General features: G+C 33.3%; 1 protein-coding gene across 1 annotated transcript; it reads right to left on the bottom strand.

Moving 5' to 3' along the window:
* Positions 1 to 1868: 1868 nt before the first annotated feature.
* LOC119602151 (equilibrative nucleoside transporter 4) lies at positions 1869 to 16775 on the bottom strand. Its single transcript, XM_037953510.1, has 4 exons — positions 16550 to 16775; positions 10983 to 11266; positions 10615 to 10901; positions 1869 to 7523 (listed from the first exon to the last, which is right to left on the bottom strand). Exons 1-4 carry the CDS (start codon positions 16720 to 16722, stop codon positions 6282 to 6284), a joined length of 1986 nt encoding a protein of 661 aa, XP_037809438.1. The 5' UTR covers positions 16723 to 16775; the 3' UTR covers positions 1869 to 6281.
* Between the last annotated feature and the right edge of the window lie 3443 nt (positions 16776 to 20218).

Raw genomic sequence — 20218 nt, 5'->3', positions numbered from 1 at the left:
CGGTAGGTTACCCCTACACCACTCGCTCCTGGAAGGAACTCTGACTTTGAAAACTCTATCAAAATCAGTATGTGGGCTGATGTAATCGGATGGTTGGTTCAAGATTGGAGGTAATTGGCCTAAAATCTTAGCGTGTCCATATCGTCACCTAAATTGCGTTTTATTTGACCATATGTTCTTGATTTCCAACTTTCGGATGAGTTAAGCCTCGCAGCGCCGCAAGCAGATATGACCATAATATGAAGATCTATATGTAGGTTGTGAAATATAGTGTTCAGAACTTCTGAAGGACTAGTTCTTAGTGCACCTGTTATTCCATTGTATGCTGATCTCTGAACTTTGTATAGCTGATCTACAACAAATTTCTTCTTAGTTGAAGTTCACCATTCAAGAGATCCATATATAAGTATGGACGTACCATTTAATTATGTTGGGACTAAGTTCCCATTTCAATCCTAACATCTTACGACAGATATATACCTTCTTGACTCTGTGCTGGATGTTACAAATTTCTTCTTAGTTGAAGTACACCATTCAAGAGATATGACGTACCATTTAATTATGTTGGGACTTAGTCCCCATTTCAATCCAAACATCTTACAATAGGTATAGTAGACAACGTTGCCTTCTTGACTCTCTGCTGGATGTTGAGTTTCCATGATAATTTGGAATCTAGATTAATTCTTAGATATTTGGCATTATTCGATAAGGATAATTCGCAGTTCTTTAACCGCGGCAAGTTGAAGCTAGGAATCTTGATCTTTGTTTGAATAGTACCAGTTCTATCTTGCTTGATTTTACTCCTAGGCCGCTGTCTGTGGCCCAACTATCGAGTAGCTACAAAGCATTAGACATGATATCACTAATCACGTTTGGTAACATTCGTGATACCAATATCACAACAGCGTAAGCAACAACTTTTATCCCTCTGTTGTCCAGTTCAATTAGAATCGAGTTAACGACGACTACGCCGCCCTGTGGTGTGCTTCGTTCTACCTGTTTGGACTGAACGCTATTACCAAGACTTGCAGTAACTATTCTGGATTTCAACATAGTTACTAACCAGTTGCGGATATACTCTTCAACATCTAGATTAGCAAGTGATGCTGAATTGCAGAATTCTATGTCTCAGAAGGCTCCCATAGTATATTGTTTCAATTCGAGGGATCTTTCTATAACTCTGACAACCTCATGTATAGCTGTCTCTGTAGATCGTCCTTTAAATTAGGCATTTTGACTAGTTGAAAGTCACGATGAGCTATCTAGCCGTTGCCTAATATGTGAGTTAATGAGTCTTTCCAGCGTTTTGAGCCGAAAAGATGAAAGACTAATTGGACGAAAGTCTTTCGCATTCTCATGACTCTTTTTACCAGCTTTGGGGATAAAAACGACCTTAACCTTTCTCCAATTCCATGAAGCCAGAGGATGATATATTCTTTTGGGGTTTAATGATCATACGATTGGTATCTCAAGACGTGATTGCAATTTAAAGAACTTAGAGGAAAGTATACTTTTTCTCTGAATTTTACAAACTTGATGCCTTTTTTTGCAAATTTTCCAGAACCCAGCCGACAAGAAGTAGGGTTCTCGAAATCAATTCAATTTTAGAATTTCCACATATAATGAAAACTTAATCATATCATTGAAAGTAATATTTTTCTTCAGTTCCAGTTTGTATTTCTTTACTGTGTATATGTTTCCTGAAGTAACTCCTAAATATATGCTGTTATTTTGCAAAACACACTACGCCCATTTACCCCACTAACAAAAAACTCATTAAAATGCACATTTTGTAATATGATTTATTGATTTTTTTTCTTCAACATTTTTGTCAATAATATTTATTGTTTATTTTATTGATTTTAGGTTTTTTTTTCTTTTGTTGTCTTTTAATGTTAAATAATAATTTTCATTACAAATATCTGCTTGTTTGTCTAAACAAAATTAACTTAGATATCAAATCACAATTACAACATATAATTTATAATAATATAAGTACAATGGCAATCAACAATTAATTTTCTTCTTTTTTTTAAGGGGGATTATATCATTATTTTTTTTAATTTCAAAATTAAAATTTCTAAACTAAAATTTGTATCTAAAATTTTTTTAAAAATAGTTTTTAATGCTTTTTGAAAAAAATAGTAATAAAATTTGTTTGCTTTCAAATTACATTTGGTTATTTACAACAGCTTTAGTTTGGACTGAGTTTTATAAGTTTTAAGGCTTAAAAAAATAGAAATTGGCATAAAATTATAATGTTTTTTAATCATTACAAAATTTGTGTCTGTTCTTACTGGTTTAAAAATGACCACCCATATTCCTGTTTTTTTGTAATATTTCTATAAATATTTATAGATATTTCATTAATGCTTACAAAAACTTATTTATTCTTAATTGATATTTAAATATAATGTGATTTTAAAGATTTTTTTTGAAACAGATCCATCAGATTGTATAAAAAGTGTTGCCTATTTAAAGGCCTACCAATAGCCTAGTTGTAGGCTATGTAAATTTTTATAAAATCTTATTAATCTGTGGGTTAAATCTTTAAATTTGATTTTTATTGTTTTTTTAACTTTGCAATGATCTTTACATTTCTTTTTATTTTATTTTTTTTTCTTTTTTCGATTATTAGTATTGCTATTTTGAATACCAGTACAAATATTTTATTTTTCTTTTATTCTTGTTGTATCTCAATAATGTTTTACTTTAAAGTAGAACTGAGTTTAAGAGTATTAATTTATAGTGACTGTTGCAAAAACTTAAAGTGATTCTGAGAATTTTGAATGATTTACGTAGGTTAGTGTATGACAAATAAACTGATATGTGGATTCAGTTTAAAATGAAATGATAATAAAATTAAAAAAAATCAATATGAATACCTTAGGCTTAATATTTCAACTATTAAAAATTGAACCATTTCTTAATATTGTACTGCTGTTACAACGAGTGAACCAGGAAGAAAAGAAAGAAACGAAGGAATTCATATATTCCAAAATATTATAATTATCAGTCGTTCTGAAGTGTTTGAATTGAAAATAGGCAAAGTTGACCTAACCGTCGAGTATTGTGGGGAATTTTTGACACAGATATAAATATGTTTGACTCTCTGTTAACAACACGAATCAGAGATGGACTACAGAATTTTTGATATAGTACAAAATTTTCTTAATATTCAGATGCATAAAAATATTTCAGTAAATTATAGGTTTACTAATCTATAGATTAGTCTATGGATCTATAGTCTATAGATCTGTCTATTATAGATCAGTCTTTTGACTAGTCTATATATCAGTCTATTGACTAGTGTAAAGATCAGTCTATTGACTAGTCTAGAGATTAATCTATTGACTGATTTATAGATCAGTTTATTGATCAATCTATAGATTAGTCTATTGAGTAGATTATAGATCAGTCTACTGACAAGACTATAGATTAGTCTACTGAGTAGATTATAGATCAGTCTACTGACAAGTCTATAGATTAGTCTCGAGATCATTCTATTGACTAGTCTATAAATCAATCTATTGACTAGTCTATAGATCAGTCTAATCTATAAATTAGTCAATTGACCAATATTTTGATTAGTGACAAGTCTATGGAACAGTCAATTGGCTTATTTATAGATCAGTCTATTGACTAGTCTAAAGATCAGTATATTGTCTAGTCCATAAATCAGTCTATTGACTAGTCTATAGATCGGATGTTGAATAGTCTAGAGATTAATCTATTGACTAGCCTATAGATCAGTCTATTGACAAGTCTATAGATCAGTCTAGAGATCATTCTATTAAGTAGTCTATAAAATCAATCTATTTACTAGTCCATAGATCAGTCCAATCTATAGATTAGTCTATGGACCAATATTTTGATTAGTCTATTGGCTTATTTATAGATCAGTTTATTTACAAATATATAGACCAGTCTATTGACTAGTCTATTGATCAGTCTATTGACTGGTCTATAGATCTGTCTATTTACGTTTATATACCGGTCTATTTGTTAGTCTATAGATCAATATTTTGATTAGTTTATAGACCAGCCTATTGACTAATCAATATATCAGTCTCTTGACATTTAAGATCAGTTTATTGACTAGTCTAGAGATCATTCTATGACAAATCTATAGTTTAGTCTATAGACAAGTCTTTACATCAGTCTATTGACTTGTCTATAGATCAGTCTATTGACTAGTCTATAGATCAGTCTAGATATCAGTTTATTGACCAGTCTATTAAGTAGTCTATAGATCAGTCCATTTACAAGTCTATAGATCAGTCTAGAGATGATTTTATTGGCTAGTCTATAAATCAATTTATTGACTGGTCTATAGATAGTCTATGGACCAATATTTGGATTACTGACTAGTCTATAGATCAGTCTATTGTCTTGTCTAAAGATCAGTTTATTGACTAGTCTAGAGATCAGTCTATTGACTAGTCTATAGATCAGTCTATTGACTAGTCTATAAATCAATCTATATTGACTAATCTATTGATCAGTCTAATCTATAGCTTAGTCTATGTCTAATCTATAGCTTAGTCTATCTAATATTTCGATTTGAGATTAGTCTATAGATCAGTCTATTGACTTAGTTATAGATCAGACTGGTCTATAGATAAGTCAATTGACTAGTCGATAGATCAGTCCATTGACTAGTCTATAGATCAGTCTATTGACTAGTTTATAGATCAGTCTATTGACTAATCTATAGATCAGTTTATTGTCTTGTCTATAGATCAGTATATTGATTAGTTCATAGATCATATATAACAGTCTATTGGTTAGTCTATAGATCAATATTTGGAGTAGTAAATAGACCAGTATTTTGATTTGTTTATAGACCAGCCTGTTGACCAATCTATAAACCAGTCTACTGACTGATCAATCTATTGACTAGTGTATAGTTTAATCTATTGACTGGTCCATAGATCAGTCTATTGATTAGGTCGTAGACTATATATGTATATCAGTCTATTGGTTAGTCTATACACCAATATTTGGACTAGTTTATAGACTAGCCCATTGACTAGTCTATAGAGGAGTCTACTGAAAAGTCTATAGACCAGTCTAATGACCAATCTACTGAATGATCAGTCTATTAACTATTCTATAGATCAGTCTAGAAATCAGTGTATTATATAGTGTATAGATCAAACTAGTCTAAAGATCCCTTTATTGATTAGTTCATAGTCTATTTATGCCAGTCTATTGGTTAGTCTATAGATCAATATTTTGACTAGTTTATAGACCAGTATTTTGATTAGCTTATAGACCAGCATATTGACCAGCATATAGCTTTAAAGTCTATAGACCAAATTTCTTAAAACCACAAAACAACTAGTGAAAAAAAGTACAGAGTAATGGTTCAATAAATGCATCTATTAAGAGATTTCTCTTATATGCTAGACTAAACTGAAATCAACAAATTATCTTTTCAGAACTTAATAATTTTAAAAGAATTCTACTAAATATAACATCAAATACTTATGATTAAAAACTAAAAAAAAAAAAACATAATATCATGACTTTAAAATGTTTGATTTAGTATTAGGCAACTATTTACAATTATTCTTCTTAAAATCCTTGGCCATTAAAAATATTGACTCACTCGAGTCAAGTCAATGCAAATTTTATAAACACAAATACTTCACATTCTTCTTTATTATTAAATAAATTGACTTTGAACTATTCTCAAAGCTTAAATGGGATGTTTTGGATGTAGTATGTAAGATCACATTGTTACTACTGATTACTTATTCAATTTAAAATTTTCAGGGATTCAAAATAGTTTTATCTCGAGTATAAGGAGGGGGCAATTTTTACTAAAATCTTAATATTTAAAAAAATATCTTTGTTTATTCATTTAAAACTATAATTTTCATTATATTTTGTTAAATAATCTTGCACATACAGTTTTACTTTTACTTTTATCCCTAAACTTATACCCAAAAAATACAAAATATATCCAAGGTATTTTTATATATGCATCAACTTTTTCTTTAACTTCTTCTTCTATATGTATGGATTTGTTTAAAAGACCTTAGACATTCTGGAGGAAACTTAAACTTACATACATACGTTTAGTACATGTTTAACTCACCACCACTTTAACGTGCACTTAGTAAAACATGGACTCAGACATTTTACAAATAATTTTATAAAATAATTTTGTTTTTCACTTTCTATACCTTTTCCTATCTCTCTTTTTCGCTCATTGTCTCTGACTCTCTAACTAACTATCACACATGCTCACTATGTCTGTGAACTTAATTAGTTTAAATTTTTTCAATTAATTCCATGGGTGTTTGAGGATCACCAGTACTTGTGCCACCATTTATTAACTCCGAACTTAAATCACTGATCGTTGTTACCACAGTATTGACCACGGTATTCACTACTTCCGGTATAGTGGCAATTGTGGCTGCAACCGTTGACACCACGGCTAAAGTGGCCGTTGATGTTACCGATGGCGGTGGAGCCATTGTAGTTGTGGTTATAGAACCAATTGGTGACAACGATGTTGTTGAGTTCATAGTTGTTAAAACAGTTGTTGCTTCAGTACTTGTTGTAGGCGTGGCTAGGGTGGAAGTCAATATAGCTGCGGCTATGGTTGCCGTATTATTTAATATAGTTGCACTTGTCGAAGTGTATTGATAGTGTGGATGATGATCCATTATATAGGGATACTTGGGACATGGATTTGTAACTTGAGCCCCCAGCATAGATTCGAAAACATAACCGATAAATGAACCCACGGTAAGACCCACATTATAGGAGAGAGTCATCATATTACCAGTTACCTCTCTTAAAGTAGCATTAACTTTAGCTGGTGCCAACATCATGGGTAAACTACCCGCCAAACCATTACTAACACCCAATGCTATGGTGAAAATAAAAGCAGCCGTTTCTCCCGATATAACCGGCTGATGTCTGGGTGCACAGCATAGCAGTAAAAGAGGCACCAAAACTATCCTTAAACCCGACATTAAAATCAATTGTCTACGTGACCAAGGATATGGTACAATAGCCAAAGTTTTTCCTATTAAATCCGAGGTATTAAATGTAAACATTAATAAAACCGGCATCCATGTACCCAAACTGCAAGATACTATTTCCGATTCTATGCCAGGATACAGCGAAAGGGTGACACAATAGGCCAATGCTATACACACCATATAGGGATAAATAGATTGTGCAACTTGCCATCTTGAAGCAAAACCAGTTTTTAAATCACTTAATTTACCAGGTGTACAGGTTCCCGGGGTCAAAACATGTTCTACTTTGAATGCTACTGTTGTGGGCGTGGTAGGTTCTTGTGGAGTACCCGGTATATCGGGTAAATTATTAAGACCCTCTATAACACTTTCACCGGCTGACGGATTGGAAAGTTCATAAACGGGATTACTGAAGCTTAAAGCTGCTGGTGTGGTGCTTGTGGCTATGGGTACTGTAGGACTACTGGGTTCCAGTGTTAAAACTCCATATTTGGCTGTGGGTGTTGAACCATCCAGGGCGTTCTGAAATAGGAAAATGTTTTTAAGATTGTCATTATGTAAGGAACATTTTAAAGATCTTTTAAAAACAATTTGTGAAAATAAATTAAGAATATTTTTTATTTGCAACTTATTAGTCTATCTTGGTTCGAAGTTGTGGAAATTTGAAGAATATGTTGTTTAATTCTCAAGAATTGAAAGAAAACCGAAAATCTTTTCGTCATTTAAATGTGTTGAAGGCTATGAAAGTCCAATTACCTATCGCTTTATCTTTAGAAATCAGAATCAGCTACTTTTACAAATTATTAGTGCAGACTTAGATTGTGTCAAATCGACGAATAGAATTTGTGAAAGAAGAATCAAAATTTGAGATAATATCGGAAAACCTAGATTACATTCATTGTAAAATTAAAGATACAATTTGGTAACATTGATAGTAGTGTAGGTTCTCTCAAAATCAGGATACATGAATCTTCATCTTCAATAATCGAGAAAGCCTTTGCTCTTTTTGAAACCACAACCGAAGGTCTATCTATCTGGTGATTACTCTAACGGCAAAAACAACCATCTGAAAGTTATAATTCATTGGTTTTATTTCCAGAATTATGAGATAAAATAGGTCATTATTGGAACCACCACCACAACGAATTCGACATCCTTTAAGCAAAAACACAGTTACCCGTTTTTTTTAAGGACAAAGTTTACAAAACAGGGATCGTTTCCCTCCATTGCGTCACTTCGATGAACAGGATTTGTGGTTCGGTAAAGTCCGCTTAAAATTGTATTACTGGCTTCGTCCTCCAGGATAATATTTAACTAAATCCTTCTATGAACCACAATTCATGAGTTTGTTACCCTTTAATTAGTATTTGGCTTCATATGGAGAAGAATCGAAATCATTTTAATTTTATGCCACTTCATATATTAACGACCGCAAGTTCTTTCAAAATCGGTCATCTCTTCAAATGTTAGTTAAGCCCCTTCACACGAGCACACAAGTAATATGATCTGTCAAAATTTTGTGTAGAAGAGAACGGATGGGATCGTCTAAACGCAATATATAATGAAACCATCACACATTGAGAGGAAATACGGATGAAAAATTTGACAGTCGTATGGCTCTCTTCATTTTTTGAAATGATTCAAAAAACAAGAAAGTTGCATTAGATCAGGGATGTATTTTTATGTAAACATATACAAAAAAGTGAAACAGCTGTTCCATCTTACTTTGTTATTGTTGTATACCAATCGTGTAAACACAAAAAATATAAATCATACGACTTTTATTCTCTTTTTTGTCATACGGATGGAATTTCATTTTACTTTTTCATTAGACTTGTCATACGTAAAGTGTGACCGTGTGAAGGGCCCTTTAATAATTTTAAGGATTTGTATTCCGATATCTTTGACTTTAAGATACAACGATCCCTTAGTCTAAAGACTTTATTTTGCTACGTTGATATTTCATCATGATGTGGACTCTTAAAATGAAAATGGTCGTAAATTGAGATTTTAAAATCAATAATTATCCTGTGGTTTTTATAAACCGATTTGATAGACTTTGGCGTCATTGCTAGTTTTTTTAGACCGGAATTCAGAAGTTCACCTACGTAAAAGACAAACATTTTTAAAGTAATGTCTTTCCGAGTTGGTATTTCGAGTTCTTAAATTAGAATGATAGCAAATCGAAATCTGATGAAACTACTAATCTCGTTAACACTCAAACGTCCTTAGTTTTTAAAGAATTGGGGCTATTTAGAACCAACGTGGATAAAAATGTAGAGAAGTTGAATCAAAACAAAACTTCAAACACTTGCTTTCTATAAAAAAGGTACAAGAAACTATTGATTTTAACAACAATGAGTACCAAATCTTGGACCAGCACTCAGGGGATAACCCCTACTTTTGCGAAGCATTGTGTTGGAACAAGGAAAATAGGTTGTGGGAAGGAGGATAGAGGGAGTAGTATTTGTGGACATTTGATTTAAATCTTCTTATATCTAAAGTGGCAGGGAGTACCTCTGCAGGAAGTTTTTTCCACATACGAACAGTGCGGCTGAAGAATGAATTTACCCTGTAGTGTGTTGTGCGGTCCACTGGCCAATCTACCACAAATGGTTGGGTTCTTGAAGAAAGACGAGTGTTACGCAAGAATATACAGGTATCGGGAACAAGTTGCCTAATTTCAGAGGAACACATTCCATTGTAGTATCGATAGAACAGTGAAATACATTCCACGTTGCGACGGTGATCCAGTGAATCAATAGAGTTGGATACCCTACTGTCATCGATAAGTACCTTCGCTCTCTCCTGAGTGAAGTATGTCTTACACCGTTTCAAAAAACCGAGACACTTGAATGCTTTTTTCGACACTTGAAAAATGTGTTTAGTCCAGCGGACATCGCACTGATCTCTAGAGGGCTTGGTCTATAATTGAATGAATAAGAATGGCAGATACTGCTGTCATCCGCAAAAGAGTCGATAGAGTTTGACATAGCAGGTCATTTATGAAGATAAGAAATACGGTAGGGGAAGAAACGGAGCCTTGCGGTACCCCTGAATTAATCTTGAACTCGTTTGATGAGATCCCATCTATAACAACTCGTATAGTGCGATCTCTGAGAAAGCTCGAAATAAATAGAGAGAAGTTATTACCGAATGTAATTAGTTTTGATACCAGTGCACCATGCCACACTCTATCAAACGCCTTGGAAATATCTAGAGTCAACACTTTACTTTCGCCAAAATGGTGGAATGACTCCATTTCTCCGAAAGAAAGGCTAGTAGGTCTACCGTAGAGCGACCTCTACAAAAGCCATACTGGCGGTCGTTTGGTAAATCATTGGTCTCTAAATACTTGACAAGATGGAAATTGACCATATTTTCCATAACTTTAGAAACAAACATCTATTGAAATATAAATCGCAAAAAGAAGAAATAATAATATATCCTATGAGAACATTACGGATCCCGGAATGAGACAAAATAGTAAGAGTATATATGGAGAAATGAGTATTTCTTATTTCGGAACATTATTGACTCTGAAAAATTAACATTTATTGAAAACATCTAGTGTTTTATTAAACTTAATAAACAATTTTTAATCATCACTTACCAAACGATCTTCGTCCGGACGCAAAACAATTTTGGCACATGCCTTCATATGATACCGTACAAATGGCGAATTAATAGTGGCCATATGCAACAAATAACTAAACAATATGTAAAGTGTTGAAGTAAAAAAGAAAATCACCGTCGATACACGATCGTTTTGTATCAATAGTTTAGTACCGACACGATTGGAAGACACCAGAAATCCGGCCAAACTTTCGCCAGTCATAACAGCCTGTGTATAACGTTTAGGAAACATGCTAGCAAATCCATAAAAACTTGATTGTTGTACTGCAACAGCAAACATAAAAAAATAAGAAACAACAACAAATCAATAAATTGTATATAAATTGCAAATAAATAATTCATTACCTGTACAACCGATAGCCACCAATGATACGGCTGCCAAATTTACTGAATACTCCGTATTGGCAGCAAACATATGCCAGGCAACCTCACACACAGCCACAAAGACAAGTGTTGTAAAGGATACAATATAACCGAACATCACACGCACCCGAAATGGAGCCAACGAAAGGAAAACATTGTTCAATAGTACGGTAGCAAAGGCCACTATTATATACGTCATTGACATGTCCAAAGCCACAGAGCGTCCAGGAAAACGTGACTGCCAATAGTCTGAGGCGATTATAAAACTATAAATAGAATATTGTTGAGTGAGTGTACGATAATAGAAAAAATATTCAAAAAATAAATGTACATAAGTTTGTTAAATGGATTGAGGATATACATGCATCCTTAACATCCTTATCCATACATATGTATATATTTTTATCTAGGAATACACACATACATAATTCTATTCAATTTACAAACACATAAAATTAGGTCATAATATTTGAATGGTTTAACAGCCCTGCAGTTCAGAGAGGCCGAGCCAGTTTTTAAAATTTTCTAGGTGGAAGTCAATTAAAGCCTATTACGGACTACTAATAGATAGACATGTATTAGAATATATTTCTTCATCACATACTAAGAACCAAAATACTTATAGATAAACGTTGAAGAATAATAATGTCTAAAAGGGATTCATTGACGTCTTGTTAAACTGCAGGGCTGTACATACTTACAAACTGCTATTTACATATACACAAATGTGTGTGTTGAACTTTATTATTGCTACAACAACTATCGAGACTCAAAGAGTTCAAACAATATTCAATTAAATTTTTATTCAACTCTAAACAGATTGAAAATAAATTTAATTTAAATGCAAACGATATTACATCGCCCACCCATTCCTTTGGAACTTGAAATATAAATAGGTTCATTTAAATGCACACGTATTGAATTCCCAACCCAATTAATAATTTATGTATTTAATATTTTGGTAATTGAAATCAAGTGTCATAATCGTTTTGGGGAATATGTAATGAATACTAATAACCAAATACATTACCTTAATTAATACACAATAAAAACAAATAAGAAAGTATAGTATGGGTCAAGCCATTCTACACTGATATGATGTTACTTTGGGTCTTCAGTTGGAGCCGTGAACAATAATGGATTGTTGTAATAAGTCTTTGTATGGAAGCAAGGGTCTAATGAGGCCCGATCATTACAAAAATCGGCAGTATTATTAAGATTACTTAAAACCTTGGAATGGATAGTCGATAGTATGGTTAAAAGCAGTATACCTGACAAAGACCTTGAATATAAGCAACATAAGCATGTGAAGGGATGATCGGTGGAAACCGCTTCATACGAAGTTGTTCTCTACATAGTTGAATCCTTAGATAGCAAATTGACGGTATGCATTGACATCGAAAACGCCTTCAGTAACGTGCACACATATACTCTTATCCAATCCCTAGACCAGTTTTATGTTGAACGGGTGCTCCGTAACTGGATCAACTACATGCTAAGGAATAGATGGATAAGCTGCGAGATGCACGAATGTCGAGTGCTTAATGTGAACACCTGCCTTGACGGCCATATTTCACGGTGTTCTTTTTCATCCACTGGGTAGACTTGAGATGGCAACAGCACCGAAAACTTCCCTGAAGTAAAAGGTCTACTAAATCTACTAGTCTCCTTTCGGTCATAGGAGTCTTCCCCGATCGTTCACCAATTACATCATTTCCATTCTCAGACTATATAGAACGATCTACGGGATGACAAGCAACTACCAAGTGTCAACCTGAAAATTCCCTAACCTATACTGGCGCTCTACTACGCGAAGAGTAAGAGATGCTCAACGGGTTCAGGAATCCAGCATAAGTTGTCTGTCACATCACCCAGTGACATCTGTTGAGATGGCAACAGCACCGGAGAGAGAATCCAGACATATTTGGCATTTGGATATATCACTTCTTAAGCCAACATTCTCTCCCCGCGAATTTGAATCTAAACCACAACCACTACGTGGATCCCGAAGGAACATCAACCAACTGACTACTCTGGTTAGACCACATATCAAATTATTCCAAGGAAAGGCCGAGGATACATTTGATCATCACCAGTTTATAGTCCCGGCAGACTAGAGGTATTGGTAGCACCTCTTTTCCCCGGGATATTGCAATAACACCAAGGTGGAGAATTCACCAACGAAAAAGGTATCCCGCTGTATACCACAGGGTGGAATTTTGTCTCCTTTACTCTGGGTTACCACGATTAGTAGCCTCCTAAAGACCCTAACTGAGAAAGGACTTAGACCTATGTACTATGCAGACGATGTGGTAATACTTTTAAAGATAAAGGATTCAAATTACTTGTGTAGAAGAGCTAAGGAAGCTCTGAATACGGCCTTGAGCTGGGGTCAACCGAGAGCCCTCACTGTTAACCCAGCGAAGACGGAAATCTGTCTTTTCACAAGAAAGACAAAAATTTCTACGTACACTGAAACTGCTTCCTGGGCAAGAAGAAACTGGTAACAGACAAAGTTAAGTACTTAGGTGTAATCCTTGACCGGAAATTAAAATGGAGACACTACATAGAGGATGGGATCAAGAAGGCACATCGGTGCTGGGCGATATGTTGGAGAACTATAGGCATAAAATGGGGTCTTAGTCCTATTATGACAAATTGGCGCAATAAAAGTGTAATTAGACCAATTCTAGCTTATGCTTCAATAATCTGGTGGACAGCTTTGGACAAAAAGTGTAATATCAAACTACTACGGCTCTTTACTTTAGGCGAACCGGCCAAAAGCGGTTATAAGATACGCCATCAATGTATGCTGGACACAAGGTTATACACAATACTGGACGTGTTTGATCGCATACCAAACACAGAATATGTCGGAAACTTTGAAACGCTGATCCCAGATAGAATGTCTTGTTCAAGCCGAAAACTAAAGCAAATACCAGTAGGAATACGTTATTACACGGATGTCTCTAAAATGGGGGATAAAGTGAGCCTGGGGTTCTATATTGAACACCCTGAAACAGAAATATACCAACGTTTACCTAAGCATAACACAAGCTTCCAGGCAGAAGTCTGAGCAATAACATTATGTGTAAATTGGATTAGAATAAATATGGCGCCCACAGCCCTTAATATATTTAGCGACAGCCAGAAGGCAATTAGGGCGATATCAGGTGATAGAATTAATGTGCTGTTTCTAGATAACGAGCGAGTAGTTTGAGTAAAAATTTTACTTGTATTTTGTTATTGTAACAAAAACAAAGTACAAGTAAAATTTTAACTCAAACTACTCACACGTTATCTAGAAACAACACATAAATCTAAGACCGCATTGGATTTTATGAAAGTTTTAACTGAGTATTTTCCCAAAGGTAAGGTTTGCATCATATGGGTACTAGGCCACTCGGGAGTAGTCGGTAACGAAAGGGCGAATGTAATAGCTTTAAAAGGTAGGGAGCTCAAGGCAGTTAACCTGAAAAACGCGAAACCATTCGACGCAACAAAAGCTGAACTAAAAATATGGATGAGAGAATCCCATAAGGCCTCTTGGAATAATGAAACAGTGGGTAGAACCACAAAGATCCTATGGGATGACCCTAATGAGAGCAAGACGAGAAATCTCCTCAAAATGAGCACGTCCGAGGTTAGTATGATGGTACACATTCCGAGTGGACACGCAGGATTACGAGCACATCTATACAAAATTGGACGTGCGGATTCAGGCGAATGTAGAGCATGTGGAGTGAACAGTGAAACTCTGTCACTGTCAAGCATTCGTCGAAGTTAGATCCAATCATTTTAGAAGTGATATTATTCCGGAAATAACATTACTGACTAACACTGATTGGAAAATTCTTAGTAATTACGTCCAGGAAACTGAGTTTCTGAAATTTTTTTTAATAAAAAGGAGCGCACAACAGGCCCGATAGTGGCCTAGGTGTATTTCTTCGGATTTAATGTAGTATACATCAAACTATCAACCTAACCATCATTAAGACTTTTATAAAACTAAGTTTTGAGAACTTTTGTTGAAACACTAATATGAGCTCAAAAGTCCTATTCGGTGGGTACGGTTTTTGTGGAGGATAGGCGAAATTATGGACCGATTTCAAGCATAGCGTTCGTCCTTGGTATTTGCCAAATTTCATCAAATTATCTTGAAAATTGCGACCTGTAGTGTGCGCACAAAGTTTACAGGGACACACAGACGGATCGACTCAGAAAGTGATTCTGAGCTGATTTGTATACTTTCAGGTGGCTGTAAAACCAATATTTTTGGGTGTCGCAAACATCAGAACAAACGTAAAATACCCTCCTCACTATAGATGTGTAGGGTATAAAAACAGTGAGTGATGATAACGTCTTTTTTTTTGCAATATTTTCTCATTTCGATTATTTTTGAACTTTTGACATTTTTTTATTGATCTCTTATCTCAAATGTTTGAACAATTCTGAGTAATTGAATGATTTATATACTTACATATTATGTATATTATTACTTTCATAGTAAAGATTATAAATAGATTAAGTACGTATTTAGTAAAATATACATAAAGAGATAATCAGGAATGTATCGCATTGGATTGTGTGCCCATTATAGACCGATAATAATAAACTGTTTCTAAAGTTAACATATAGTGCAAACATGATGCTTTATAGTGCAACAATGTAAATTTCAGTCATATGTCTAATTGTAATCCAAATAAAGCTTTCATAATAGATTATAGAGATCTGTTTGTAGTCTAAACTACACTTTTAGGTTAACTACAGAGTGGGTGCTACAAGCAATGCGAAGCTTTGCGCTACAAACCTTTCCTTGTGTTTTCCTATGTGTCAGGTCAGAGTGAAAGCGAAGCTTGATGCGAGAAAACACAAGCAAAAGTTTGTAGCGCAAAGCTACACTGTCACTCTGACATCAGTCTTAGGCAATAGTGAAGCTATATGAAACTTCTAATACAGAAATAGTTTTAAATGTAGGTCTGCTAGTATGGTCTAAGTTTCGTTTATAAGTTCATTAAGCTTCAATTGTACAAAAGTTTATAGCTTAAAATATAATATAATCATAAGCTTATTTTGTAAATTAAGCTTTAATCATAGATGTGATAAGCTTTTGTCTTGCTTTAATCATAGTGTAAACTAATTTCAAAGGTATAGTGCAAATTAAGCTCCAATAATAAGACAAATAGAATTCAAAGTTTTATAATTTAAGTGATTTAAATTTTAGTGATTTTCAGAAATGGGCCTTATATGAAAGATATTGTAATAATACTTATTAGTATTATCTGAAATCTTTTTAAAATATATACTAAAGTGAAGTGAGATAAATCGCTGAATTGATTCACAAAATGGCAAATTCATTGATGTAGAGTATAAGAGAATATTTATATTAATTTTTTTATTATAAACATACAAAAATTATGACTAAAAACTAAACCACCTTACACATAAATATTAATAATTTTGTTGGCAAAGCAAAACAATAAATAGAAAATGAATATAAAAGAGCAATGTAGATAGAACTGACCTATTCCACATGTTTTTACACTTACCTATTGTAGGGCAAAACAAAACCAATGCCTGCTGCCAACATGGCCAAATAAACCTTATGTTTTTGATCTGTGGGAGCACGTATATCATTCTCGGGACTATCCATGGGTTCGTGACGTATACCGGAACCACGACCTTCTAACGGTTCGTAAGTGGTAGACTGTGTAGATTCCATATTGAATTTATTTGTTGAAAACCAAAACAAACAACTTAAAGGAAGTTGTTTTTTGAAAAAACAACAAAGATTTACTAAATTTAAACGTTTAGATGTCTACTGTGAGGGTTAAGTAATTCTGTTGTTATTGTTGTTTTAGAAAAATGTTTTAAATATTTTGTTGAAATGTCAATGTTAATCGCAGCTTAATCACGTAAGTATCACTTGCACTATACTACTAATACTTTGACAGTTACGTTTTGTTTTGTTGTTTGTTTTCCACTTAAACAGGGATTTCCGCTATTGAAAGGGGGTTATTTTTCTTGCCCAGAGAGTGTTTGGTAAAAAGAGAAAGCTACACACTCACTCTACCTACAAATAAATTAACTCATACATATGTAGCCAAGAGAATTTATATTTTTTATTCAATTTTTCTTAAATTTCTAATAATTTTAAAGTATTTTTTCTTGTTAATTTAAATTTTAAATTTTTTAATGTATTTACGGTTAATTTTTAAGTTGAAAATTTTTATAAATTCCTTTACTATTTTATTATAGATTTTTTTCACACTTGACTAAATGTTTTTCCCGATTCTTTACATTCTTAAGGCGTTTCTCTATACAAAAATATTGATATTTTTTTTCGTTCCGTAAAAAATATGTTCTAGTCGTTTAGTTTTGTTTTGAAATAATTTATTTATTTATTTAATTTGTTATTATTATTGTATTTATTTTAAATAATTTACTACTTTCACTTTAACATCTGTTGTAATTCACTTTTTTTCTTAGAATTTTTGTTTAGAAAAACAAACTAAATAAAATTTTTATACAACTTTTTTGTTCTGTGATGTGTTTTCTTGTGTTTTGCCGTTGTAATATTTTGCGCATGTTTCAAAAAAATTGATTTTCCCTTTTGGGTTTTTTGTCATTTTCTTTCAGAACTCTCTGTTTATTTATTTAGATTGTTTTATTTTCTCTAGCATTTCGTACATCATCTTATCAATCTGTCAAAAGTTGTGTAAAAATTTTAATTACATCAGTGTCGCCAGATGTGGGGATTTGTCTCGAAATTGTTGATTTCATGTTTTATTTGGAGACAAATTTTCGTGGAAGAGATTTTCGAAAAAATTGGGGATTAATTTCTCTAGCATTTCCTGCATCTTATCTATCTGTCGAAAGTTGTGTAAAAATCTGTCAAAAATTTGTTCAGAAAGCAGCAACAACGATATTTGGGAATTTATCTTTATGAAATAATTTCTAAAATTCAGAAATTAAATAAATCCCTACTAGGTGATCATAATCTTTAAAAAAAATAGAAAATGTAGCAAATTCAATTACTTCTGTTCACTGAAATCTCTTTTTATCAAATTGTTTAAACTAAACTAATAACTTATTTGACCTGTCACACTAGTTATTTTATTATTAACATTTATTAAAATAATTATCCAACAACTAATTCAAAAAAAGCGCCATTTTTTAGTCACGCCATCTATTAGAAAATGTATCATTTCAACACATATGCAAACTTGAGCATTTTTTCATTGAAGTAATGCCAAGTCATGTTCATTTTGTTGCTAACTTTGAGCGTTAACATTCAATAATAGCAACAAAACACAGCTATTGTAGTAGAAATTAAATAAAATATATGTGTTTGTGTGTTGAACGTAGGGATGCCAATCGGGACTGGTTTTTAGAAATCCCGGGATTCGGGATTTTTAAATAAATCCCGGAATCCCGATATCGGGATCCCGGGATTTTCGGGATTTCTAAATCCCGAAAAATATAAAAAAAAATTCAAAAAATCTTAATACTTTTACCGACAAAAATAAAATGTTTTATTTCATATTGCAATATGAATACTCTTAGTAGGTGTTTACTTTCCAATAAGCATTTTGTGAAAAGAAAAACAAATTAATTCAAAGTACATACTTAGAATAAAAATCTTTCCATCCCAGGCACTGAATAGTAGAATAAAAACCTGAAATAATACCCATGATATCCAAATTTACAATGGTTTCCAAATAATATTTAAATAGTATGTGTAATGGGGATCCATACGAGGCTACATAGAGCACCTGTACTGCACCTATATCTCCTCCACCTTATATCCCGTGTTCACTAACCAAGGGAATTATCTTCTCGCCATCTTATTGACAGGTTGACTTCCATTATAGATATCCGATAGTATCAATGCCTATTTATTGCCCTTTTTATACCCTTAGTAGGGATGGTATATTGGGTTTCTCCGGAGTAGTGCTTTTGTTTTATACTCTCCTAAAATACGCTGATGAAATTTAAAATGATCGGGCTTTTGATCCGAGCCCCCATACAAAACACAGCTTTAAAAAAGAATTAGTGTCCACAATTCGCTTAAAAAGAGAACTGTCGCAATGAAATTCAGCATAAAACATTTTATGTAACCGTAAATTCGCCCTCCAAATTTTATGAGGATCGACTCATATGATGGCGTCCTTCCCCCATGCATATTTCAGAAAAATAGTTTTTTAACAATAAAGTGCTAGAATATATCGGAGGCGAGGTATACTTTTATTATGAAAACTAAATTACATTTTACTCTCATAACTGGTGTATGGGGTTATATGGTCGGCCTCGCCCGCCTATAATTTCGTACTTGTTATTTTTATATATCCGATAGTATCTATGCCTATTTAGTATAGCAATGAAATTTGATATTCGTAAATCCCTGACGAGCCAAAACCTCTCTACCAAATTTTATGTGGGTCGGTTCATAATTGACCCTACCCCCATATAAGGTCCCGTTAAAAAAATGACTTTAACGCTCATTACCGGCTTAAAAATACGAGTATAGCGATGAAATTCGATACACATATGTTTCATGCGAGTCAAAATCTCTCTACCAAGTTTTATGTGTTTCGGTCCATAATTGACCCTACCCCTACATAAGGTCCCATCCAGATAAATACTTTAACGCTCATTACTGGCTTACAAGTACGAGTGTAGAGATGAAATTTGAGATAAGTAAGTTTCTTACTCGCCAAAAGCTAAGAAACTTTTATAGGAACGTAAATCTTCCTACCGGAAAGTGTATGAACCAAAATTGGTCTAAAAAAATTATGAAAAATTTTATAAAAACGGTCAATGATTCACCCTACCTCTCATATAAGGTCCTACCAGTAAATTTGATGAGTAATATCACCCTGATGTTTATAGAAAAGCATATTCGGCATAGCCGAATCTTACTTTTTTTTTGATATTTCAGCTTGTAAGTTAGTAGAGTCATCTTAAGTCCAAAAACTTTTTAAATTCTCTTATTTAGTACTTTATAATGTATAAAATAGCGGAAAAATACTTAAAAATTCGGGATTTTAAAATCCCGAAATTTCCCGGGATTTCATTTTTTAAAATCCCGGTTTTCGGTACTTTCAAATCCCGAAAATCCCGGGATTTTCGGGAATCGGGAATTCCCGTTTGGCATCCCTAGTTGAACGTAGCAAATAAGCAAAATATTGTCATAATAAAGTGCTGCCAAGTTCTTA

The sequence above is a fragment of the Lucilia sericata genome, unplaced genomic scaffold (genome assembly GCF_015586225.1).
Source record: "Lucilia sericata isolate MDLA Ls3-8-SP2 unplaced genomic scaffold, ASM1558622v1 Contig000210F_arrow, whole genome shotgun sequence".
NCBI lineage: Eukaryota > Metazoa > Arthropoda > Insecta > Diptera > Calliphoridae > Lucilia > Lucilia sericata.
The sequence above is the reverse complement of the archived record's forward strand: the minus strand, read 5'-3'. Positions and strand labels throughout refer to the sequence as shown.